This window comes from Echinops telfairi, unplaced genomic scaffold (assembly GCF_000313985.2).
Source record: "Echinops telfairi isolate 266 unplaced genomic scaffold, ASM31398v2 ScPeMD7_4;HRSCAF=17, whole genome shotgun sequence".
Taxonomy (NCBI): Eukaryota; Metazoa; Chordata; class Mammalia; order Afrosoricida; family Tenrecidae; genus Echinops; species Echinops telfairi.
In genome coordinates this window covers 40421928-40438333 of record NW_022103900.1, presented here as the reverse complement: position 1 = coordinate 40438333, position 16406 = coordinate 40421928, and the positions used below count along the sequence as shown (strand labels likewise).

General features: G+C 37.9%; 1 protein-coding gene across 2 annotated transcripts in view; it reads left to right on the top strand.

Annotated features, from left to right (window-relative positions):
- SAP130 (Sin3A associated protein 130) overlaps window positions 1–16406 on the top strand; it is an 82198-nt gene that overhangs the window by 44847 nt on the left and 20945 nt on the right. Inside the window, exon 15 of one of the 2 annotated variants that reach the window (XM_004703867.4) lies at window positions 8354–8458. The exons of the other annotated variant lie outside the window; for it this stretch is intronic. Coding sequence (XP_004703924.1) covers window positions 8354–8458 — 105 coding nt within the window. The remainder of the gene's footprint in view (window positions 1–8353; window positions 8459–16406) is intronic. 2 annotated transcript variants of the gene reach the window in all.

Sequence of the window (16406 nt, the reverse complement as noted above, 5' to 3'; positions counted from 1 at the left end):
TGATGCCAGGGGTTTAGGTGGAGAGCAAATGTTTTGAGAATGATGAGGGCAATGAATGTACAAATGTGCTTTACACAATTGATGTATGTATGGATTGTGGTAAGAGTTGTATGAGCCCCTAATAGAATTATTTTTTTTAAAAAGAATCCAACAATAAAAAAATTAATTAAAGAAGATAGAAACAATAATTAACATTCTAGGGAAAGCACCTGGAAAGATGAGGAGACTGGGCAGGGAGAATGAACCTACAACCCAAACTACCAATGATATCTTTAGAAAGGTCAGAGGAAAATTGCATCCATGAAACAGGAGTATAATGCTATACAAAAGGAACATTTTGAGAACACAAGGGAATATCCCTAAATTGAAAATCAAATCAATAATAGTTGCTCAAAAGATTAAACACCAGCTTTCGTGGGTAGTGAATTTATATTATGTTAATGGGTGGGGACCAACTCAGAGAAGAAAGAACAGGATGGTTCACAACTCAAAGAATGTAATCACCATCACGAAATTTTATGTATTAAAATTGTTGAATGATGTATAATATATAATATGCTGTCTATTTCCTCAATAACAAAATAGAGCATTTTTAAATTCTTCTATTGATCTCACTTTTCCGCCACCATCTACTAGCCCATGTCTTTATTCTTAGTTACAAAGAAGGTAGAGGAGTTAACTTTATTTGTTCTTTCCTGGTCTTACAATCTTACTGTCAGCATTTTCTTAAAAATACAGAGAACTGCACAATCGTGTGAGCTAATGAATTATACAAAATGAGCATGGTGTGCAACCATTGTTCTTATGCTGGTTTCCATTCAGTTACTTGTGATGCATGTTGAGCTAGCTCATGTATGCAGAATAGAACTGCTCCATATGATTTTCAAAGCTCTTACTTTTTGGTAGAAGATAACCAGGCCCGTCTTCAGAGGTACCTTTGAGTGGGTTTGAACTACTATCCTTTTGGCTGATATTGCAGTACTTAACCATTTACACTACATGGGGCCCATTCTAAAGGTCAAAAACATAAACCAGCCCCTTCCCTCAAAGGTAACTAACCAGTTTTGTAGCCTTTCATCTTAGAGGTTTACTTTGCCTCTGTTTTTTAACATTTTAGAATTACATTGTGCACATTTTGAAGTATGAGTTTCTTGCTTCATTTGATCCATTTTGTGAGATTCAGCCACATTTTTACATTTGATAATAACTTATTCCTATAAAATAGCATTTTATAAGCATATCAAAGTTTATTTATGTATATTGCCCAACTCAAACTCATTGCCATCCAGTGTTGGCTATAAGACAATAGTAAGCTTCATCTTTCCACTGCAGAGGAGCTGGTAGTTTCAAATGCAAACCTTGAAGTCTGCAAATATTTCGTATTGCTACTAATGAATATTGGGGTTTTTCCCCCCAGTTTTGAGTTACAATGTCACCCCGAATATAATTGCATATGTTTGTTTTGTTTTTATGTATACATAAAGGCATTTCTGTTGCCCACTTGCAAGGTCATATATTCAGTAGTAGTGGACAATGCAAACAAGTTCCCCACGTGGTTATTACTGATTTGTAAGCAAGTCCTGTTTCACCAAAAGGTCAACCGTTCCAGGCCTCTGGCATCTCAGTGGGAGAAATAGAGCAGTGTGCATCCGTAAAGATTTAAAGTCTCATAAATCATACATGGCTCAAGCATAGGAACCGTTGTGAGGATGGCGCAGGACTGGGTAGTGGTTCGTTCTGTTGTGCATAAGGTCACTGTGCGTCGGAACCTATCAACAACATATCATAAGGGGCAGTTCTACTCTGGCCTATATGGTCGCTAGGAGATCAACTCAATACCAGTGGAGATGCTGATTTGTATTGAGTCCTGGCTGGTGCAAACAAGCACTGTGCTGCAAACCAAAAGGTCAGTGATTCAAGCCTCTCTGTAGGTGTCTCCAAAGGAAAGTGATCTAAGTTACAGCCATGAAAACCCTAGGGAGCAGTTCCGCTCTAACACGTAAGAGTCAGAATTGACTCAGCAGTAACTGTGTTAATTTGATCTTTATCCTAATTTACAACTTTTACGGGATCTGGTTTCATCCTCACCTGTGCTTTTTTTGTTTTTTAACAGTTTTACTGGCATGTAATTCACATATCATTCAATTCAATAGTTCTCACTTAATAAAAAGACTTGTACAGTCATCACCAAAATCAGTTTTAGAGTTTTCTTCTTACACTCAGTAGTTGTTAGCTCCCCATTTTCCCCTAACCTCTCTCAGGTAACCATTAATTCAGTTACTGTCTCTAGATTTACCTATCCTGGATTTTATATATGGAAAAACATACCCAAATAGTAAAGTTAAAACCTCAGTCAAAAAGAAAGGAGAAAACACTAAACACTAGAACAAATTTTAAATGAATCAAAGGTTAGGTCAAATAAGGTGTTAAATTTTAACCTAACTTCATCTGTAATAATCCACTTTCCAATGCACTCTATTTGATAGTAAGGCTATTCACATCCCTGGTCTGTGGTCAGAGAGGATTCACCTGAGGCACATTCCATGTGTATTTTCTCTTCTCGGGTTGTTGTTTTTTTTTAAGTGAAGCAACTTTAAGCTGAATCAAAGGGAAATCAAATGAAAAGGTTGTTAAATTATAAGCTAACTACGTCTACCATAGTCTACTTTACAGTGCTTTCTGCCTGATAACAAGGCTGTTTACATTCCCTGACTATGGTCAGAGGGAATTCACAAGAGGCTTACTCCAACATTTGGACCCTGCAGATGGATTTGGGGCTTTTCCTGTCATCCACTGCCTTCTGAAAACCAGATTTCACAGTTTAAGCTCTGTTACCATTTCCTCCTTTGGATTTGGATTTTATTCTTTTCAATCCTTGGATTACACAGGCTGGTGTGCTTCTTCCATGGGGACTTAGCTGATCCTCACTTAGATGGTTGCTTGTTTTAAGACAAACATTTAAGAGCCAAGGTGCTATTCTTTCTGATAGCCAGACACTGTCTGGTTTCTTCACCATACTTTGATATAGCACCCATATATCTTCTGGGGTCTCTTCATGAGGGTGAGCATCAAGCAGGGTCACGTCATAGAACTAATTATTCTTAGATCAAGTGTAGAATTAAGTGTGAGCTCAAACTCAATTTATATATACGAGGGGGGTTACCCAATAAAAATTGGAATTTTTTTTCAAAGCTATGTATTAAAATTTTTTTACAAAACAACCTTATCACCTTCAAAGTACTCTCCATTACACTTAATACATTTGTGAAAACTGTGATTCCCTTCCTGGAAACATTTTTCAAACTCATCTGTTGGGATGGCCGACAGCACCTCCCTTGTGTTTTTTCTTCACTTCTTCTAAGTAGCCAAATCACTGTCCTTTCATGCCCCTCTTCATTCACAAAAGCAAAAAGAAGTCGCATGGAGTGAGGTCAGGTAACTAACGTGCGTGGAGCAAGAGAAGCATGCTGTTTTTGGCCAACAACTGGTGCACTGAGATGACTGTGTGAGCAGGTGCATTGTTGTAGTGGCAAAACCAGGCCCCTGTGCCACAAACCAGGTCTTTTTTGTGTCACACTGTTATACAATCTTTTCAGAACCTTAAATAGAAAGCTTGATTAACAGTGTGACCTGATGGAACGAACTCCAAATACATTAACCCCCTCACATCAGTGGAGCTTTTTTCCCATTTGCTTGGTTTTTTAGGGGGGTTGTTTATATATGTCTCTGGTTCACTTTAGAGACATCATTATCATTTTCTGTTTAAGAACATTATCAATCATCCCCATGGGGCCTAAGTCAATTGTATTGGTAATGTCATTATTTTAGTCAATGGAATAAAATTTAAAACACTATTGAGAAAAGGAAATTATGCAAGTATAGGCTGGATATAAACCATAATACGTGAATTGCTGGCTTGTCCAGATTAAACTCTTAAATGACTGGACACTTTATACAGACAATGGGGGTTGGTGATAGGGCAAAGCTTTCAATAACACTCATTCAGTAAAGCAGAACCATGTATACCAGATTAATACACATCCTAACGCAAAACTCACTGCCACCAAGTCAATGAGCTCAGGCACTGTAGGAAAGCGTAGAAATGCCCCTGTAAGTTTCCCAGATCATAGCTCTTTACAGGAATGGAAAGCCCATCTTTTTCCCCTGGGAGCAGCTGGTGATTTCCAACAGGTTGGCCTTGCATTTAGCACCCTCAAGGCAAGAGATCTGAACCACTGTAGTCCACCGGCTGCCAATTCTTTAACCGTGGAATAGCAGTCATCTGCTTCTCACACAAGGGAGTTTCAGCTTTAAATCCAAAGCTTACAGGTGAATTTGAGGTAAGGCCCAGGTCACTTACTGAGTTTTCCACCTCAATTAGTGAGATTTCCACCTCAAGTCCTTTAGTTGTGACTTGTGAAAGATACTGTGTACCTCAATAGAACAGTCTAATGTCCCAGTAGTCTGTTAGGGCCTGACTCACCAAGGGTTTCATAGAAACTAGGTCCAAAGTGTGTAATTTATAACATAGTACTAAGCATATTCTCCCCTTGAGTTCTATATAAATATTACGTGGTTTTCCCTCACTCCCAATGGGAGGTTGCTCCTCTCTGTTTAGCCACCAACAGAAATGTAATCACCTTTTCTGAGATGTACATGTCCCTCTCCCTTCATCTTGACTTGAATTTCCAGTAAGGTTCCTTTATCACTCTGGTAGAAGTGTTTGTTGATTTAGGGTAACTTTAGCATATTTTTGTATGGCAGCAACTGACTAGTCATCTCCCTCTCCCCGCATCTTGAAAAACTGGCCCCCATTGAGGTGAGGTCTCCTCTGTTGAAGTGGTTTTTTTAAGAAGTACATATAGAGGGGATGGGTGATATATGGTTAATGGAAGTTAGGGAGGCTCTTGACCTTGTTATTTGGGAAACAGGATTAGAAGACTATATGATCTTAAAAAAAAAAAAAAAGATTACATGATCTAGGAGTAGAAACCTGGCTACCTCGTGGTGTTTATTCTTATAGTCGTGGACTTATATGATATCTGTTTTTTTGTTTTTTATTATCTGTTCTTTTGTGATTGACTGACTTCACTCAGCACCATGGTTAGGCCTTCTCAAAACACTCTCATAATGAGCATACATTATTCTTCTTTTACCCTCTGAAAGTCAACAAGTAAAATGGCTTGAACATCCCAGAAAGCTGTTTCCATGACTTTTGTTCTTCTCCTTATCTCTGACTAGACCACTTCCAGCCCTCGGTAACAATTGCTTTGATAACGCTTTGTCTTCAGAATCATATGTCACAAGCCATGTTATCATCTCCTGTTAAAAAATTCCTCCAAGAAATGTTTCGGTGTCTTGTTCCCACCTGTTTAAAATTTCCATAGAAAACTTTCACTTGGCATGAACAGTATTTCTCACAAATTTTTTTAAACCTTTTTTTTATATCGTTTTATTAGGAGCTCATACAACTCTTATCACAATCCATACATCAGTTGTATAAAGCACATTTGTATATTCTCAAAACATTTGCTCTCCACCTAAGCCCGTGGCATCAGCTCCTCATTTTTTCCCTCCCTCCCCGATGCCCCCTCCCTCAACCCTTGACAACTAATAAATTATTATTTCATCGTATCTTGCCCTGTATTTCTCACAAATTGATGTGGATTGTCTGCCGCCGCGGACTTCATTTTCAACATAGTCTCATCCCTCTGTAAACCACTTATCAATTTGTAAACTGCTTATTTTGGAGGGGTTTTATCTCCCTAACCTTTGCATAAAGCATCAGTGATTTTACCATTCTTCCACCCTAGCTTCACCATAAATCTGATGTTTATCCTTGTTTTAATTTTTGCAGAATGTTTTTAATAGGGACTCTTTCCAAATGATACTTTTATGCTTTTTCATGCCCCAAACGCGAATCAAGTCAGACTGTTATAGCAAGTTACAACTAGTTTAATTTTTGTGCCAAGAGTTTAAATCCATGCATAGTTTTTGCATGATATGTATTATCCATGAACTTTTTGAAGATCACTTATATATGCTTAGATTGTCCCATTTTACTATTATTTTGACATAAATTTGCTTATGTTGCTCTGTTAGTATTTATTTCAGCATATGTCCATTGAGAGATACATACTTTAAAAAATACCTAACACCTTATTGTCATCAAATATCATGTTAAATTTTTAGTTGTGCCAAATGTCAGCTATGTATTTGAATCTATGACTTTTTAATATACTGATATCTTCCATATTTATTAATGAAACTTGATCTGTGTCATATAGTTTTTGCCTCTCTGGATTTGATTGGTCAAATTCTGATAGTAGTTTTATTTATACTTCAGCCAGCCATATTTTTATAACTTGTAGTTGAATCTAAAGGTTTGATTAGAGTCAGCTTCCTCCTCCTGCCCTCTTCTTTTTTCTTTTAACAGGAAGGTTGTGGTGTTTAGTCTTTTACCAGGAGACACATACCTGGTGATCACCTTTATTTGAGGCATTAGTTTCCTTGATGTGTCTAGCTGCATTCATTTTTGCTGTTGTTAGCTGCTGTTGCATTGACCCTTGAATCATAACAGTGAGCCTATGACTCATAACAGTGCTCCCTCGCCCTACACCATTCCCATGATGTGCATGGGGGTATAGAGTGGGCAGTGATAGTTCAGTGCTAGAATTCTTGCCTTGTGCATAAGACCTGGATTTGATTTTTTTTGCCAATACACCTTGTGTACAACCATCACCACCCATCTTTCAGGGGAGACTTGTGTGTTGTTAACGATGTCCAAAACTATGTGCAACAAGTTTCAGCACCACTTTTAGACATAGAATATAGGAAGAAAAACACTGGAAACCTGCTTCTGAAAATCATATGGATCATAGTGATCCAAGTTATAACCAACTTAATTATTAGGAGTTGCAAAATGGTATGTTCTAATTCTAGTCACTTTCTCTCAAACCCACTCTTGTCTGGAATTTACCCTCACTACTCTTGGAAACCCTGAGTTAGTTCTGCTCTGTCCTGTTCTACCTATAGCAGCAGTTCTCAGCCTTTATGGGGGTCGTGACCCCTTTATGGGGGTCGAATTACCCTTTCACAGGGGTCGCCTAAGACCATAAAAAACCACATATTTCCGATGGTCTTAGGAACCGAGACACCGCTCCTCTATCCATCTCCAGGCTGGTCCACCCATATGCAGGTACACCCAGACTGTCATGAAGACTGTTACCCATGCAACACCATGCTTCAAGACAACATTTCATTGATTTGTAATTAGAAATAAGTATTTCACAATATATAATTACATATTGTTTTTGTGATTAATCACTATGCTTTAATTATGTTCAATTTGTAACAATGAGAATAGATCCTGCATATCAAATATTTACATTACGATTCATAGCAGTAGCAAAATTACAGTTATGAAGTAGCAACGAAAATAATTTTATGGTCGGGGGTCACTGCAACATGAGAAACTGTATTAAAGGGTTATGGCATTAGGAAGGTTGAGAACCACTGACCTATAGGGTCACCATGAGTCAGTGGCAGTGGGGCTGGGGTGGGGCAGAGACTATCAAAACTATAAACGTGTCAGGGTCAGCTGTGCTTCCATAGTTAAATTCAGTGGCTAAATCTCAGGTCTAGCTTTACTTGGCTCCTTATTGGCATGATGTGAGAGTCCCTGGGTGCACCAACAGTTAAGGGCAGAACTACTAGTCAAAGAGTTGATGGTTCACACCCAGCCAAATGCCCTCAGGTGACAATCTTGTGGGAGGTTGAAATTTCTCTGGAGCCCTTGTAATCTATACACACAGGGTTAAAATCAGTTGGAATCAGCTCAGTGGCAACAACAGCAGTTGGACACTAACTCCTTCCTTTGATAAATTTTTTACCACTTGGAATCCAGGGTTAAGCTCAATATACATAGATGGAATGATTATAATGAGCACATTATATATATTTGAATTGTATGTAACTATATTGGGACGGTGGGGAGGGAAGCAAAGGGGGGGTAGCATTATAGTCTTCATCTACCCTAAGAGATCATGATGTCATATATTGAGTAATCAAAACCTAGCAGTATATGCGTTATATTAATTAAGAAGGAAGAAGCAGCAGCTGAGAGTCACAGATGGTTGCTTACTAGATAGGAAGTAAGACGAGATCATCTGTATTTTGTTGAAAGCCTTCTAGTACTTTCTGGATTTTATTATGTTGATAAACATCAATTTTAAAACTATATAGCCATTTAGTGCTTTTATTTGCCATATGTATGCCCGGCAAATGAATGTCTTGTCTGCTTATCATCTAATTCCCGGAGACTACTATTTCCTAGTTTGTCTGTCTCTTTCAGAATGGCAGTACGGAAAACACTCATTCCTCCTCAGCCTCCTGAAGTGGCTAATCCAAGAGTGGAGAGCTCTATGCGGAGCACATCTGGGTCACCTAGGCCTGCAGGGTGAGGAGGATGTGAATTCTGTCATTGTTCCTTTCAAGTGCACATAATTGGGGAGGCTTTTCAATAAGTTTATAGTTCACATACATAATTTCCCCCTGAGCATTTTAAAAATCTGCTTTCCAGCTCTGAGATTTGAGTATGCTTCTTAACCTCTCTGGATGAAATGGGCCAGTTTATAACGTCTACCTCAGAATGAATTTAATTCATAGTAAACACTCTGTAATTATCGCTGTGAAAAATAGAATCATGATAATAGTTAATGTTGATTTTTCTTTGTTTTTAAACTATATTCAAATAAATAAATAAATAGAACTATCTTAGTTATTCCATAACTTTCTATGTTTATTATATCAATAACTTACTATATTCATATTTTTAGATCTATTTCCTTATAAAGCTTTATTCAAGGAAAAAGTTGTGGAATGTCTCAGTATATCAGGTATCATTTTAAGTTCCGGAATTAAAATAGTAACTAAAGCAGGCAGTACCTAGCCTCAGTACCTTATTTTCTTGTGAGTTTAGATAAATAATATATGGAGAAGAGGAATACTGTGTCAAGGGTAGACTGTGGACTGAATTTCCCCTATTTCCCCCCAAAATACATATCATACTCATGATCTCTCTATCTGTCATGTGATCTCCATATCTGTCGTAACTTCTCAATTAGGAACTCAGTCATCCTGGGATTCCAATTTACCGTGGCCCTAGAGGAAAGGGAAGAACTGCCCTGTGGGTTTCTGAGACTGTCACTCTGTATGGGAGTAGAAAGCCTCATTGTTCTCCCCAAGAGCGGCTGGTGGTTTCAAACTGCTGACCTCCCAGTTAGTAGCCCAACCTGTAACCAATCTGCCAGAAGGATTCCTATAACACAGGATAGACTAGGGAAAACCTTTGATTCAGCTTCTTTAGCCTTAATGTTCTTTGGTTCCTTGGCTATCTTCCTGTGTTTGAGTCAAGGGCCTTCCCTTAGAGCCTGCAGAACCCTCCTGTCTAGCTGAACTGTGAGAAAAGAATGAAAAGCAACCCCCTTGTGATAGTCTATTACAGCATCACAAAGAAACTAACATAAAAATATGCAATGAGGAGAAGACCAGGTGATGATGCTTTGCACAAACAGAAAGGCTTCTCTGAGTAGAGTTTTGTACAGGTTAAGAGACTGAGCCATTATCTTCCCTGATGACAGAAGGTATCAGGCAAAAGAGAAGGCTTTGTTTGATTTAAGAGTACGTGCAATCCTCATTTTGCACATTAATACACAACCATAAAAATTAGAATGCACGCTGAACCCATGCAAAGCACTAAATTAGAGAAAATTACTCATCCAAAAGTTAACTGGAGCAGTGTTTGCCTTCTTGTCATTTAACCTATTAATACAGAAAAGGCATCTTAGTGCATTGTAATATGGCAGTTTCTAAGTCTGGATCCAGTCTCAGTTTCCTAGGGCTGCCATAACTAAATATCACTAATTGGACAGCATAAAGTACAAAAATTTATTTTTCTATATTTCTGTGTGCTAAAAAGCCAGATTCTGCATGTCGGCAGGGCTTTGCTGGCTGTCAGCTCTAGGGGAAGGTTCTTCCTTATCTCTCAGCTTCTGGCAGCCCCAGGTGTTTCCTGCATTCCTTGACTTGCAGGTGGACTTTCACAGGGCTCATCTCCCTCTGTGTAAAACGCTCTTCTCGTATCCATTTTTGTGTGAAACTCAACTCAGGAGGGATTAGAATGCACCCTATTTCAGTATGACTTCATTACATTAACTGCATTTCAAGGGTAAGTCTGACTTGGCTGTGTAATGTGTATCATTTTTATATGTAGCTTCGTTCTATTTATGAAAATTGTGTGGAGCTTTTTAAGTTGAGGCTATGTGGATGATCATGGCCGATACTCATCTTCTGCTTTTGGTACTTTTGAGTCTTCTATCTTATTTATCTTGGCCAGTCCAACGAAAGGCTAATAAATGTCATTCATCTATTAAAGACCCGAATTATGGTAGTATTGGTTTTCGCTATTGTTTTTCTGTTTTCTGTTTTGTGTTCCTCCACGCTAATCTTTTCTTCCTTCTTGTTTTGAGATTAGTTTTCTTTTTTCAGTATCTTACATATGGTCCCAGGTTAGATGATTAAGTTTTAATTGGTACTCTTTTTAATGCAGGTATTTATAGTTCTACAGCTTCTGTTTAATCATTGTTGTAGCACTGGTATATTGGCTTCATTTCTTTCATCTCAAAGTATGATCTAGTTTCCCTTTTCTTGTGTTACATTTGTTATTTAGTGTTCTTTAGTTCCATATATCTTTTAATTTCCTGGATTTAATTTACAGATTTCTAATATTCATTTCATCAGCGAACATAACGTTGTGTTATTTTAGTCCACTTTACATTTATTCAAGCTAGTTTTGTAACCTACAAGTGACCAGATATGGGAAATGTTCCGAAAGCTATGGGCCTTTTAGGCTTCTTTTCCAAAGTATCCCCTTCAATAAACTTACTTTCTGTTCAAATATTTTTATATTTTTATAAAAGAAAAGAAAATGTTCCATGAGCATTTAAGAAGAGCATATCTTCTGCTGTGGTTAAATGGAATGATCTGTTGATGTCTGCTATGTTGTTTGTTTATAACCGGCATGTATTCTTTTATTATGCTTTGCAGATACTGCATTTCTTGTCAATTTAAGGTTTGTGACAGCCCATCATTGAGCAACTCATGCCCTTTTCTCAATAGCGTGTGCTCACGTTATGTCACTGTCACATTTTGGTAATTCTCACAGTATTTCAAACTTTCCCATCGTGATCTTGTTAAAGAATTTTGTCTTACTTGGTTCCACAGTCTATGCTCATGGAAGCAGCAGTGAAGAGATCAAATGATCTCTTGATTTGGGTAAATCTGCAGCACAGGAACTCTTTGAAGTGTGAAAAAAGCAAGATTGTGACTTTGAGGGCTAAGGTGCCCCTGACCCAAGCCATAGTATTTTCATTCACCTCCTATGTATGTGAAAGGTGGTCAATGAGTAAGGAAGGCTAAAAAAGAGGCTAGATAATTGAATTAGGGTGCCGGGCGGGAAATATTGCAAGTACCATGGACTGCCCCAAAAAGCCCCAAACAAATCTGTCCTGGAAGTACAGCTGAATGCTCTTTAGAAGCAAGGATGGCAAGATTTCATCTCATGTTCTTTGGACATCTTATCAAGAGAGACCAGTCCCTGGAGAAGACATCATGCTTGGTAAAGTAGAGGGGCCGTAAAAAAGAGGAGAGCCCTCTGCAAGACGAATTGACACAGTGGCTGCAACAATGAACTAGTGTAGAAGATCAAAAGCATAAATAGGACTTGAACAGTAAAAACTTGTCAGTTGATCCCTCCGCTGATGCATGCTGGACCTAATTTGGTTTCCAACAATCTCTGTATTTTTGTTTTGTTTCATATTAGGGTATATCTCAAAGGTGTTAGGTTATTGGAGGTCATCAGCTTGAAGTTGTGTTACATGTTTATCTGTGTTTTGGTATGTGAAACCTGGGATTGATGAAGCTATAGGGACTGCAAATAGAATAAGGTGTTCTAGGAGGTGTGGTACGGGTGGGGTGGTGAAAGGGAGACCATGTGTATTAGTCTAGGTACTTTGGAGAAACAAATCCACAGCAACTCACGTATAAGAGAGAGTTTTATGCAAAGAAAATGTGCATCACGAAAACATCCCAACCCAATGCTGCCCAAGCCCACAAGTCCAACATTAACCCATACCCAACACCAGTCCACAAAGTCCTTCACCTCACAAAACAGAGGCAATAAATGCCGACTGCAGGAGGAAAGCTGAGTCCGTGAACGTGTAAGCATCTCAGCACTGGCAGGGGTCTCCACACGGCTGCTCCAGCACCCAGGGCTGCATCGGGATAGATCCATGCGGCTTCTCCTTGGGGATGACTTGTAGGAAATCCATCTTGCAAGCTGAAGCAGGGAACTGCTAAGGCAGCTGCACCCGATGCAACCATCACAAAACAAGAGACCCGAGAACTAGAAAGGCGAGGCTTCACCACCCATTTATCCCTCGGCCTTTCAACCAGCACCACATGTGATTATCGGCCAGGCTGGCACAATTAACTAACTCACCATGTCAAGGAGTCCAGGAAGAAAAAGAATGTTTGGAAACTGGTAGCAATTGTACAATTCTGCTTGACGTGATTCAACTATATATGTATATAATAATTCTCAATTAATAATTAAAAAAACAATGGGCTCAAACATAAGAGCAATTGTGAGGAACGCATAGGACTAGACAATATTTTGTTCCGGTGTATGTAGAGTTGGAGCCAACTTGATGTACATAGCAACAACAGCATGATGTAAAGACTACTTTTGTATGCACTGTGAAGCCAAAATATTTATTGTGATACTCCTCACTTTATTGTGATGGTCTGTAAAGAAACCTGCAATATCCCCAAGGTACACCTGTATCGTTCCATTCTTGAAAGATCACTCATGTTTAATTTTGTTAAATCTGTTATTGAAAATGGGGCTTCATATCTCCAACTGTTTTTTATTTTCTCCAATTATTTCAGGTTTTACTTCATTAATTTTGGGCTTCCATTGCTACAACCATATGTAATGTTTTTTAATGTCATAAAACAAAAGGGGGGGGGAGTAAAGACCAAAATGAATATCAGAATGGAGGTGAAAGGAAGAAATGGTGAAATAAAAAGAACTAATCAGAGAGGCTTGTGTATACAAAGTATTTTAATGAAATGTGCAAAGACCTAGAGTTTGAAAATCACAAGGGTAAAACATGCTCAGAATTCCTCAAGCTGAGAGAATGAAAGAAAATATAAATGCCTTGAGTTGCAATATTGAAAGTTTCTGTGGGCAGAAAATGAACTATGCTGGATGCATAATGGGAAAATGAAAAAGTCACTGTGCCAAAAATAATTGGACATTCAACTGTTTTAGGAGGAAGAAGTCCAAGCTGCTTTAAAGACATTGGCAGCACACAAGGCTCCAGAAATTGAAGGACTACTAATTAATGTTTCAGCAAATGTATGCAACACAGGAAGCACTATAAACTCAACTGTAATAACTAAGTTCAATGACAAAGAAAGTGACCCACCTCTAGATCTATCAAAAACTGATACAAATTGAATAGTGTCTACTCCTCATCCCTAAATATATACTGTAAATCCTAACATACAGATGTAATTTCATTTGGGAATAGAGTTTCTTGGTAAATTAGACTATGAATTACGGCAGTAGTGAAGAATACTGAAAGACCATGGACTCCCAAAAGAGCCAACAAATCTGTCTTAGAAGAAGTACAACTAAAATGCTCCTAAGAAACAAGATTGGAAAGAAAAAGAAAAAAAAGAAACAAGATTGGTTAGATGTTGTCTCACAAACATTGGACATGTTATCAGGAGAGACCAGTTCCTGAAGAAGGATGTCACATTTGGTTCAAACAGAACCAAACCAAACTCAATATCATCAAGTCGATTCTGACTCATAGAAACCCTGTAGGACCGGGTAGAACTGCTCCTGTGAAATTCCAGGACAGTAATTCTTACGGAAGTAAAAAGCCCCATCTTTCTCACGAGGAGTTTTCTTCATGATTGATGTCATCCCGTACTTTGGTCTTCCGTTATTCGTGTTCAGTGGATCAAATCTATTCTTACGATCTCTGAATCCGGATGGGATGTATTCAAAGTCATATTTTCACTGTCCTGAAGTGATTCTTGAACTGATGTGTCAGTGTCAGAAATTGATAGTCTGTTCCACAATTGGCTCCTGACCATGTTCTATTGATATATATTTGAGCTTCTTCAGTGTCTCTTTTTTTCACAGATGTCAATTTGATTCCTGTGTATCCCATTTTCAGGGAGGTCCACATATGTAGTTGCAGTTTGTTATTTTTTTAAAAGGTATTTTCAATGAGTGTTGTGTTGTTTGTACAGAATTCTGTCAGTCTTTGGTATGGTGTCTGACCAAGGCCATAGTTTCCAAGTGCTGGTCTTAGTTTCCAATGTTTGCCTGGCTGTTATCAGTATTTATCATTGCGTCTTGATTGTGTGTGTGATCAATTTCAGGCTACAGAAGTTGATAAAATCTTCAATATCTTCATGTGTAGCATCAGTGGTTAGTGTGTAAATTTAATAATAGTTGCTATACCTGGTCTTCCTTTTTAGGTACATGAGTTTTATCCTATCCTATCCTATCACTTCAGTTTGTTAGTCGGGCACAGTAGGCTATCTGATAGGATTGTCTTATTCAAAATGACCCATACCAGCCAATTACTGCTTAAGATATCAGTCAGTCTTTGTGTATTCTCCTTCATTTTTTCTTTGTAAATAATATTTTACTGAAATTTTGGTGAAAATTTACATAGCAAGTCGGCTGTTATTTGACCATTTCCACTGAAATTTTTTTAGTGACAGTAGTTGCATATTGCAATATGCTAACATTCACTTTCATTGTAGTCAATTTTTTTCTAATAATGTTGTTTCCCTGCTTATCTTCTCATCTTTGGTATTGAATAATTGTTATTCTTTTGGTCTCATACTAATGATTTTTTAATTGGCATATAAATAACATACAATTCAATAGTTCTATCATATTAAGAAGAGTTGTCCATCACCACAATCAATTTTAGATCATAATGATGGTTTTGTGAGGGTACCAGTCTTTTTGGTAGTATCCTATATTTTATGGGAGATTGCTATTAATTAAAAAATAATCTCAGGGGCAATGAATGTACAAATGTGCTTTACACAATTGATGTATGTATGGATTGTGATGAGTTGTATGAGCCCCTAATAAAATGATTTTTTTAATTAAAAAAAAAAAGTTAAAAAATAATTTCAGGATAGGCTCGATTCTAGGCTTAAACAGTATCTCAGGAAGCTAGTCCCAGGGAGTCTTCTCTTATCTGTGTTCTAGTTGGACTGACTTCTTCCTCTTTTTGCATAAGAATTTGAGTTCTGCTTAATTTTCCCCCCCATGCTATCTGCAAACAGCTATTATGATCCTGGTTAAAATGGTCAATGTGGTAGCAGGGCACCATCTAGTTCTTCAGGTCTCAAAGTAGTTGAGGTTGTGATTAGTACAGACTTGAGTTTTTTGTTACATTCTTACTCTTTTGTTTCTGGAAAGTAGAAACCCAGAGTTGTAACATTTCATTTTTGTCTACTTCCAATTTTTCTTGATTCATTCTTTGAAGTTATATCCCATATTGTGATTATTATGGATGTTTGCAGCTCTTTCTTTTACTCTGAGTTATACCACTTCAGCAAATTAAGATCTCCGTAGCTCTACTTTATACTTGTTATTAAGGTTGACTGTTTTAAGGAGGTAGCTCCTCCTGTGTCATATTTTGAGTGCCTTCTGACCTGAGGGGCTCACCTTCCAGTACTATATCAGACGGTTCCACTGCTGTTCACAAGATAATCACCGGCCAGTTGTTTTCAGAAGTACATCACACACACACACACACAAAGTATATCACCAGGTCTGTCTTTCTACTCTTATTCTGGTATCACTGCTGAAATAGATCTTCCATAGGTGATCCTGCTGATAATCTGAAATACCAGTGTCAAAGTGTCTAGCATTAACAGTAACACTTAAGCCATAGTTTTTCAGAGATGTGGGTTTAGAGGCTCCTCAGTTCTTTCATAAGCGTGTGCACAACTTTTGGTATGAATACCAAAAGGGAAAAAAAAAATTTTACGAGTTATCGGTCACTTTTGACATAGCAACTCTTTAGGATAGCCTCTTTGTGTTTCTGAGGAGGCTATAAATCTTACAGGAGCAGTAAGCCTCTTCTTTTTCCCACCAATTGCCACATGATTTCAAACTGCTGACCTGTTGTTTAATAGCCCAATATATAGTGTGTTAGACAGGGTTCTCTAGAGAGATAAAACCAAATTGCTGATAATTTAATATATTTATTTATAAAGATAATTAGATATATAACAAG